Source organism: Leptosomus discolor, chromosome 22 (assembly GCF_034619465.1).
Source record: "Leptosomus discolor isolate bLepDis1 chromosome 22, bLepDis1.hap2, whole genome shotgun sequence".
Taxonomy (NCBI): domain Eukaryota; kingdom Metazoa; phylum Chordata; class Aves; order Leptosomiformes; family Leptosomidae; genus Leptosomus; species Leptosomus discolor.
In genome coordinates this window covers 3,540,035-3,550,393 of record NC_141412.1, presented here as the reverse complement: position 1 = coordinate 3,550,393, position 10,359 = coordinate 3,540,035, and the positions used below count along the sequence as shown (strand labels likewise).

The 10,359-nt window shown below is 49.3% G+C and overlaps 1 protein-coding gene across 4 annotated transcripts in view; it reads right to left on the bottom strand.

Annotated features, from left to right (window-relative positions):
- Positions 1 to 481: 481 nt before the first annotated feature.
- GRIK4 (glutamate ionotropic receptor kainate type subunit 4) overlaps positions 482 to 10,359 on the bottom strand; it is a 136,459-nt gene continuing 126,581 nt past the window's right edge. For 3 of the 4 annotated variants that reach the window (XM_086476991.1, XM_086476994.1, XM_086476992.1), the window contains 6 exons: positions 8,792 to 8,965; positions 8,478 to 8,643; positions 5,855 to 6,080; positions 4,281 to 4,409; positions 1,387 to 1,505; positions 482 to 847 (listed from right to left, as the gene is read on the bottom strand). In XM_086476991.1, the coding sequence (XP_086333117.1) occupies positions 482 to 847; positions 1,387 to 1,505; positions 4,281 to 4,409; positions 5,855 to 6,080; positions 8,478 to 8,643; positions 8,792 to 8,965 (1,180 nt within the window). The remainder of the gene's footprint in view (positions 848 to 1,386; positions 1,506 to 4,280; positions 4,410 to 5,854; positions 6,081 to 8,477; positions 8,644 to 8,791; positions 8,966 to 10,359) is intronic. The other variant, XM_086476993.1, reaches the window with a different exon arrangement.

The following is a 10,359-nucleotide window of genomic DNA, read 5'->3' as shown; positions in this document are numbered from 1 at the left end:
TCCCTTATCCACGTCAAATAAAAAGACAACCCCCCCCACCCCCCGCCCTTTGAGAACATCCCCTGGTAAGTCTACGTGATGGGGAGACAGCGCCAGCATCCTTTCTCCTGGCCTGGGGTGGAGAAGTTCCAAGAACCGCTCTTGCCCCTGGGTGGGCAATATCTGCTACACCAGTTACCCACCACATCCCTCCTTCCTGCCTCAGAGCCGCATGGTGGCACAGAGACAACTGCTGGAGTCAGGCCAGCCGGAGGAGCTCGCTCCTGCTGCGTCAGGCTTCAGCGAGACGCACGTCCTCTCGGATGCCAAAACCAAAGCTGACCCTCTGGCCAGGCCTGCGCGTCAGCCCAAAGGTCCGCCTTGCTCTGGAGAAGCTGGGTAACTGCTTTTAATTTAAAAACGAGTTGACATTGTACAAGTCCATGTTCTGTAAAATGGAACAGGACCGTCTCGGCCCACCCCGATGCCCCCTGCCCCAGCGTTACTCGGGCTCGCTGCTGTTGGTGGTCTTCTCCCACTCCAAGCTCTCTTCGCTCCGTGCAGGCGAGCCGGCAGACGGCCGTGCTCGGAGGCCCTGAAACCTGCGGCACTCGGGGCACACTCGGATGTGTGTGCACCCTCGGGCAACCAGGGCAGCTTCCTGTGCCAGTCTTTGTGCCAGGGGATCTGGCTCACCCCCACTGCACAGCTTCCCGTTGCTGAGCGTCGTTGTGCTGCGGGCTCGGCGCTCCTCCGGGAGAACGGGGCGAGTCCGTATCATTCCCCCTCGCCTCCGACGAGGGTGGAAACTGTCCTTGCAGAGAATGATGTTGCGCAGCTCCGTCACCATTTCTTGGCACACCGACACCTGGAAGGCAGACCCAAGACATACTGCTCACCTAAGTAAGCTGCGAGCCCAGCAGCGCTGCGTCTGCTCTGGATTCTGATGCCAAGGTGCTACGGACTTGGTCATTAATCTGGCCACTGGCTTTCAACACCAATGCTCGGACATTTACACTTGATTTAGCCCCATAGAGTCCACCTCTTGTCAGAGACCCTCCTGTGTTCTGGATCCCCAAATCAACACAAGACCCAAACCTACTGCAGGTAGAAATCCTCAGGTGACCCCATCTCCAGGAAAGGTACCTGGACGTTGCACACATCCTTGATTCCTTCAAAAGCCCTTGGACCATCCCTACAGCCTCTGTCTTATTAGGAGTGCACGAGAAGCTTGTGCATTTTAGACCCTGCCCAATGCACCTAGCCTTCTCTTGTGTTTGAGGTCTCATTACTAGGAACACGCAGCTCAGCCTGGGTGCATCACCTGCTCCAGAGCACGCCACTGCTGAGCACCCCGCAGATAGCAATAAACACGTACTATCCCCTCAGGACACTTTCAGGTCCTACCTCTGACTGCTCAGAGTGCCGAAGGCTCCACAAGAATTCCAGCATTGCCATAAAAATTGCTACGATTAAGCCACAGATGAGAACCACAAAGATTCCGCCAATATTCTCCATTCCCAGGCCTAAAACAAAGCAGAAGAGACAATGCTGTGGAGAGGCAGATACAACAAAAATTGCAAGCATCGCTGTACAGAAATCCCAACTATTTGCTGTTTACTCGGCATTGCATATACCCAGCCAGGGACCAAAAACACACAGCCAGCACTGACCTATTAATAGCTAACTGCATGACTCAGGTGGCAAGCTGAACGACTTGCAATAACTGCACGATCGAAGGCGTGTTCTCAGAAATGATGATTTTGCAGATAAACAGCGAGTACACTGGAGGGAAGTACAAAGCAATTTGTGGACAAACTGAAAACTGGAGAAAAAATGAGAGATCAATCAGGCACATTAATGCCTGCAAATTATTCACCCAGCTCTAGTTGCTTTGAACTTCACAAAGGAATATAAGCAATGCCGTTAAAGAAGCAGAGATGAAGATGACAAGAAAGGGCTTTAAAAGGAAGCTGGCACCAAGAAAAGCTCCTTTGATTGCATTACAAAGTGCTGGTGAAAAATGATTACAGCTGCTCATATTGCAATAGCAAGGAGAGGTTCCAAACAAGGACCCAAGGACCAGGACCCAACACTGTTTCACACTGAATGGTGATCAAATGGGGTCCCAGGGGTACATGCTTACAGGTTAGACACTCTCTGCCCAGCACTCTCTGGCCTCTGAGGAGGAAAGAGCCCCTTCCATGGAATGACTTATCTCACCTCCTTGGACAGCTCTCCTACAATGGGATGACCAGCACCTCTACTAATTGTAGGAGTCATTCGGCCACCTTGGGCCAAATGCCGCAGAGACCTTCCCTTAGGGGAGGGTCTAAATCGCACACACGGCAGCTGCCAGCCCTGTCCTACACAGCTTGTGCTCCAGAAAGCTCACCAGAAAAATCCACCGCTCCAGAACCTGCCTGACCTTTCCGTGTGCCAAGGCCGTCACCTCACTTCCCACTGCAAACCCTGTCCCCAAAACTGCAGCCTGTGGCTGTGCCGCCATCCAGCCCTGCAGAACAGGACCATGAGAAGAGCTGGGGAGCAGTGCTGGCCTCAGCACATGCTGTCCAGGAAATGGCTCTTCTCTCCTGTGCTTGTTGGTTTTGGGTCTCAAGTGGACTGGGCCCCTGATTGGACTGATTACTAAAAAGCATGCAGTGCTTTGCACTGAGGTGACTGTATGAGGCCATTATTCAACAAGAACATCTATAAAAATCTTCCTCTCCCCTCTGTAGCATTAAATCAAAGCATAAGAATCAATGATTTATTGATTTAATCTCTGCGTGGCTTTTAGACATAAAATCTCACCAAAATCCTTGTAAATCGCTGACCTGTTTTGTTCTAAAACTTAGGAGGTCACATTTCTCCCTCCTCCTCTGTCATTCTTTTGGCATCACCTCTGGAGCAATCTAGTGACTCTGTAAATCAGCCCTCTGCAGAGGTGTTCCCACTAAGACAGCAATTGCAGGGCAGAAAACATAGCCCATAATCACAGTTTAGACCCAAGATAAAGGCCATCCTCTCCTCTCGACGGCTCTCAAATTTGAATTTAGGGCCAGTACCTCTCTCTGCATCCTTCTGTCATTCTACCTGGATGCCACCTCAGACACCCTTTCCCAAGCTCACCTGAGAGGTATTTCCTTCCTCCATATCCATATACCAGCAGGCTACAGCCTTCCTCATTTCCAAAACTGAGAAAGTGAGCCACGACAGAGGGCACAAAACAGCAGAAAAACTTGTCCAGGGTCACAGAGCACACCAATAGTGCCAGAAACAGCCCAGGATTCTGCTTCTCAGCTGCCCGCCTTCCAAAGCCATCTCAAAACAGCCCACAGACTAGATTCCAATTCCAAAGTTGCTTTTTTCACACAGTACGTATAGGAAAAGACTCCCACGTGCCTGCTCGCCTTCAAAAGTAACTTCTTCGATAGCTTACCGCCTTGCCCTGGGACAACACCTTCTGGCTCAAGACTAACAGCCCAGGCTGCCTGCAGCGCAGCGCTGCCCAACAGGGAGCACCAGCTCGCAGTCCCTGTGTGGTCTTATCCAGCCTAACTCAGAAACTACACGGACACACGCACCTACCACTTGCAAAACAAAAGAGCTACCATGGACCCAGCTTGTCTCTCTGTCTCTGTGCTCAGAAAGGTCAGAAGACTGTCCTTTCAACTGGGGGACCTGCTGGCCTCCCAGAAAACACTTGCCGAGGAAAGGGTGACTGCCAAAACTAAAAAATGCAGCAACCGCACTAAGCTGGCAACTGCTGTCATGCTGGGACATCAGCCTAATGCGGTAGCTTTTATAGCAATTTGCATAGCATTACCCAAAAGATTTTGCTCCTCAGTTTACAGATGTACTAATAAAGTCCTTGTGTCCCTTCCCCTGGCTGTTTAAAAGGCTCTTTCACTTGGAGCCATTAACCAGCGGGCCTGTCGTGGAGATCCATCTCCCTTGAAGGAACCCAGGATTTTGGTCTGATCCCTTTAGCCATCCATTTTCCCAGACATTCATTAGAAGCTAATTTACCCTCCATATGCCTCCAATATTTGTCATTTGGTTGTTCCCGCTATCTCTGCCCCAGGCAAAAACACACAGCATGAGGCACGGCAGAGCTGTTTGGCTTTCTCCTTGAATTGTGAAGGAAGGAATCTCAGGTCAGAAGAAGGGGAAAAAGTAATACTGCAGAAAACCTGGCAGCGCTCATGTGCAGATGGACATTCATCCTTGCGCTGCTGACAAGGATGCTTCTACTGCCCGGTCCCTTCAGCGTGCTACCGGAGAGCAGCGTGGCTTACCTTTGGCTCTGTGGTCCTCCTCTTTGGGGCACTTGCCTCCTTCCCACCACTTCCGCTTCAGGATTTCCAGGCGGTTGTTCTCTTGCAACTGGAGAATGGCCAGGTCAAACTCGTCACGAAACACAGAGCCTGCAACACCAAAGAGGTACGTGGTAAGGCACCACCTTGGCCAGCCTTCCTCCCCGCTCAACCCCGCCACAACGCCCTGCCAGTCTGCCCAACTACAGGAGCTCATCTCTGAACAGTTTGGAAGGGAGTTCAGTCCTTGTAAGCCCTTGAAACCTGAAGCCTCCCTGCTGGGACTGTCAACTGCTTCATGTCACTTGCAGACGGTCATTTCGCTTGTCCATCAAGGCCCACATAGGCCATTTGAAGAGGTCCGTTACAAGGGGGAGTTTTGACTTCAGGTGCAGGGCCTGAACGGGCAGTTCAGTACCGTACTGCTGCTCTCCAGACCATTGAGGTCCCTTCTTCTGTCATTCTGCCTCCAACTTCAACCTTGCTCTAACCCTCCTTCCCTCAAACTGGTGCACTGCAACAGGGGCAAGTTCAACCTACATGCAAGCCCAAACATTCGTGGTAGAGGAGCCTCACTCTTGCGCTCGGTACCGAGCTCTACTGCAGTCTTGATGATGTCTGCTACCAGAGATCCTGAAGAAGGGCCGTGGGAGAGGCCGCAGTTCTCCTGGTAACTCTGCACTATTGTCCCAGCGAGCAGCTTTCTGCTCTTCTTATCTGCTACAGTTTCATTGTTTAACAAGACAATGTCAGAACAAATTTAGTCCTGAAAGTAAGGATTTGTACTCACGATCAGGTTACTGTGACTTTACAAGCTTACGCATGTTACCTAAACTATAGTGACTGTTTGTGTGATGGTTCTTATGTAACGCACCTTAACTTTGTATTGCTAAATGTTTCAAGGTGTTTAAAGGTCAGGAACAAGCCTTCCCAAGCCTGCAAGATGGGCCGAAAGATCAGCCGATCACTTGGAATAACAACTACTACATCCTTTTTCTGTGCTGCTCTGGGAGATGATGTTCTCTTGCTAGCTCTCATATTTGAAAGACAAAAACCCTGCATTTGTTAAACCTGATTATGAGCTGAGATAGTCACTCAATTGCCCGATTCTCTGTCCTGGAGTTTTAAGAACCACCAGCTGTTAAGAGACTTGTGCTAAAAACTACAAGAGTTGTAACAGCATTAGTTTTACAGCACTTCTGAGATAAAACAAGGAGCACAAAATGATTCAAAAACACTGGTTCAAAAGGGAAGCAGTCAGCAAAGAGCATATATGCAGAAAATAAGCAGCAATTTTGAAACATCTTTCACATGAATTATTTAAAGAGCCGCAGTCGCGTGTCACATGGCTCTGGACCAGAGAAGGGTCTTGTACATCTGGCTCTGAGCATGCACCTTGGGCAATTGCAATGTATTTGATTTTCCTCCCGAGATAAAAAATGACCCTGGGCAGAGCTGTGAAACGTGACATTGGCTTTAAAGCCGGTTCAGCCTTTCAAATGCTCCGGTCCTCTGCCGACAGCTGAGAAGGACTAGAATTTTTCTTCACTGCCTACCGACGGGCATGCCAATCCCGTAGCCCTTGGTGTCCAGAAGGCCCCCGACCTGCGTGAGGTTGCAATTGCGCTGACGATAATACTCGTTCATGGTAGACTCCAGCAGGAAGGCGTAATTGGAGTTCAGCACGCGTGCAATCCCTTCCTCCGTGCTCTTCACAAAGACGCTTGGCTGCTTGGAGTACATGTAGTTCCACATCCGCTGGTACGTCTGGTAGCGGGAGTTCTGCGGGAGGAAGGAGGCAAGCGCAGCTAAGGTAGGAGCATCTTGCCGTCACGTGAACCCCAAATTAGATACCACTATGAGAAGGCTCAATGGGGAAAGGAGTCAAAGCAGATGTGGTGCCAGATTCAAAAAGGATTAGATGCCTAACCTCCATTTATTTCAATGAGATTGAGAGGCCCAAATATCTTGGTGGATTTGAGACTTTGTTGGCAAAGCTGGGCATGAAATGCCAATAGGTTCCAGCAAAGCTCTTTGCATAAATTCAATTTTAGAAAAAGACATAGTTTCCATAACAGTATATCAAAATCGCACACAAAAAGCCAGAAGACATAGCTCGTGCTAGGCTCATTTAAACCACCAAATGCTCCCTGCAGAGCTCACACCCTACTGTCTGTCACTGTAACCTTGTGCTTAACAATTCACCAGCGTCAGAGCCAGACACCGTCAGAAGGGCACTCAGGGCTGGGGCCAACATCAAAGCTCCTTGGAATTTTTTGCTCCCTGAATCCAGATTTTGGTTCACCCCCTTGTGAGGCGAATCAAAGTACCTGCTTAAGCGAACTGGAGTCTTTTCATTGACTACAGTAAACTAAAGCTCAACCAGCCCCAAATCCTCAGACTTTGCTGCTGGTTGAACCCACCTTGGTTTGACGGAGAGAAAGAAAAGCTGACTACGGTTATTTTCTCTTGCCTGTGCTGAGCAAAGAGTGAAACCTGCTTGCACAGACACTGACACATTCCGGTCTACATTAGGAGCGGACGAATTTGCCCCTTTCCTCTCACACTTGCATTTCCGTAGCATGCAGAATCCCATACACCACCTCCCCTGCCTCCTGGCCAAGGTGGCAGGTATGTGACGTGCTGCCACGCACCCCCTGCCATCGCACTTTCAAGGGCTCATTTTCTGCACCCAGCGAGTGATGCTGGAGAGCCTCAGAGAATCTGCCGCTGACCTAGTTACTGTCCTCATCGGTCCAGCTCTGTCCTCTGGCTGCAGTCACTTGGGCAAGGGACAGACAAAAAGGGTGTGTGTTTGTTCCTGATTCACTGCACTTTTCAACCTTAACCCTGTGTGTTAGAGTCAGGGGAAACGGCTGCCGGGAAGGTTTCAAGGGAAGGTGCTTTAGCAGTGGACAAACGTCTCACCACCAGGAACTGAGGGGTGGTGAAGACAGCCTCCACCATGCTTGCTTAATCCATCACTGTGTTTGACCCACCATCATTACACCAGAGGCAAATGGATCCCAACATAGTTTAAAGTGTTGCAAATGGTACTCTTGTACAAAGAGTTCTTACATTTTTTGCTAAAGAGACGTTCTTACATCTTTTGCTAATTTCTTCTCTGATACCAGTGATTCCAGCACCCACCAGGCAGCGCAGAGCCACAATCAGGATTTTAAACTTGAAAGCCAGCCCGAAAAGAACTAAGTGAGTGCCTTGTATACAACCACCTTAGTCACTTGGGCTCCGTTCAGCTCATTTTAGATGTAATGTTCTGCTTAAAAGTAGCTTTTTGCCAAACCCTGAAGGGTGTAAAGTTGGGCTGAAAAGCTCAGGCTCACTCGAGAGATTTCTCAGGCTTCCTAATTCAGTTCAGACTCAAAGGGGTAAAAAAAGTGAGAAAAGCTTTCTCTCCTCTCAGAATTTCAACAAGTAATAAATAAATAATCCTCAAGCAGCTCTTTGTGCATTCAGAGTACTGCAGAAAACATTCACTCATTTATTTCCCTTCTGAATAGAGCAGGGAAGATAAAAATTAAATTGGCCTAAATGGCCCACATAAGTTTGCATACACTTGACTCATTTGTTTTCGGTGCCACTGACTACATACAGACTCCAGCACTTCGACATATACTAGCCTAGCTGGGGTTTGCAAACGTTTCTTTGCTTACCCAACCTGAGACTCTCACGTAAAAGCTAAGATCACATCAAACCCACACAGAGACCCGTGGAAGTTTGACTGCAAATGCTCATCTGCTGAAGACCGTGTTATGTCATCACTGTGACACAGGGATGTGTACCACTTTCTCACCCACATGGTCACACTCCAAGTGTTAAGCACCTTTCTCAGTCCAAGCAGGAAAGTCTGCTGCTCCAGGATCCAGCACAGATGTCCTAACTCTAGTCCTCCCGAATCCCAAGAGCATGCCAGCTGCTGCGTTACAAAATCTTGCCTTCCCTGTCCTCCGCCATGCCTCCCCCACCTTTCAACCCATCATCGTGCACTGTGGATCTAGCCCAGTCCTGTGCACCCAAGCAGCCAGGGGTCCCTCCAGGGGTCCGCTCTGTGCCAAAAACTGGAATGAAACAGGCATGACCAGCTGAGGTGACATCCAAATCTGATTAAAGGGTGCCCTCTGCACCCCCTGCCCCAGTTAGCAAAAGAATGGGGTTTACTTGGAAGAAGGTCATGCTGGAGCCGCCGTGAATGGTGCCGTACTTGATGGCTGTCTGGTCAGCCAGGTCATCTACAGATTCGATGGGGACATCCATTCGCTGCACAGTGAGGAAGGCTGCCAGATTGGCCGTGTAGGAGGAGATAATGATCAAGGTGAATGCCCACCTAGGGAAAGGGGAAGCAAAGATGGTGATCTGGAATTTCCCCATGGATGGAATCTGATCTCCATCCCCACCCTCTGCCTCTCCATCTGCTTCTGCCCAGAAAAGACCCACAGAGAAGCCTTCCTTAAGAGGAGGGCTGACCTCCTTACCAGACTCCACTGACGCAGCGCGTGGATAATGCTTGGGGGGCAATGGTGGAGCCTTGCTGCATGAATCCCCCGACTGGAAACCACAAGCTGTTGCCGAGAGAGTACTGATTCACGAGAAGATTGCATCTACCTTGCGAGCAAGGGTGGGGGCTGTACCACTCATACGGTGTCAATCTAAAATGACAAGAAATGGGTAGCTTGGATAATTTCACTGGGAAATGGGGCACTCTCGAGAAAAGAAGCAAAAAAAGAAAAGCTGTGAAGCCCTAACTCTCCTTGAGGCAGATTTTTCTGAGGAGGAAACTCTTTGCTGTCAATTGATGCCCAAGGCTCAGGGCTGTGTGAAATGGTTTGCTCTAAGACTCTGAAGTCAGAGGCTTTCTTGTAAAGATTTGCTAAAGTTTTGAGAGGCTCTGCTGAAAATCTGGGCACGGGCTGTAGGGAAGCTGGAGCCCCGTGTGCAAATTCGTAATGCATACAATGACAACACGAATTCTAGATGTGCATGGACTGGATGTGAAACTGAAATCAAACATCTTTAGCTCCGTTCCCTGCAGGAGAATAAGCATCAATGGGAAGTTCAAAAGCGAAGTGTGTGAGACCTGACTGCATGACACCATCAAGAAAAATAACTGTATTGGTGCCAATGGCTGCTCTGGGAAGGTCTGATTGCCCCGGCAAGGTCAAGGTCCCAGGTCTAGTCTGAAACCAAGTGGTGGTGTTTCAAAGCGTCACAGAGTTTCACTGTGCGCAGGGACTGGACAGAGGTGGGAATCTGAAATAACTGACAGCTTGTCACTGAAGGGACTGTAGCCTAGCTCTCTTTTTTTTGCTGTTCCAAACTCTCAGTTCCCCAGTTGCTAAGAAAATCTTTTAATTCCTACGCTGCAGTTCATTATATTGCTAACGGTTAACAAAGCTGGTGCCTGGGAGGGTCATTTTGGGGACACTGCCAATACAGCTGGAGGGCTCTGCCAGCTTACACAGCATTTAACCAAAACGAGGTGTTTATTTTCGTTTCTGCATCCTCCACCTCACTGTGATGCCAGGGAGGCAGAAGTTATTTCTTGAAGACTTTCTGTGGTTGGATCAAGCACTGACAGTAAAAGACACTGCTCTGGGAGAGTCTTCTGCAATTCGCAGGGTCAAAAGCTCCTTACTGCTAAGCAAGGCAGAAAGCAGCGTCCAAAACTCCATCCCCAGTGGGAAGCCGCGTAAAGGCACCTTTTTGGAGGATCATGTTTAAAACATGAGAAGGGGGCTAAAGAGGCCCCAAATCTCAGTCTGCAGAGAGCATCAGACAGCATTATTCAACGGTTTCTTCAGAACTGTGTTTCTGAGGCTGTAACGGCATTCCAAGAAACCATTAAAGCCCTGTCACGATGACAACTTTAGCCATGCCAAGGGACTGAGCGGCAGCACAGTTCCAATTTTTGTAATGAGAATTGGTATTAACCATGTCCTGAAAGAGCCATCAAGCCCTGAGCACATCTTTGGTATACATTCCCAGGACACGGTTCAACTCTGTCAGAAAAGGCCCGTCTATGCCACCAACCATAAGCCGTTTG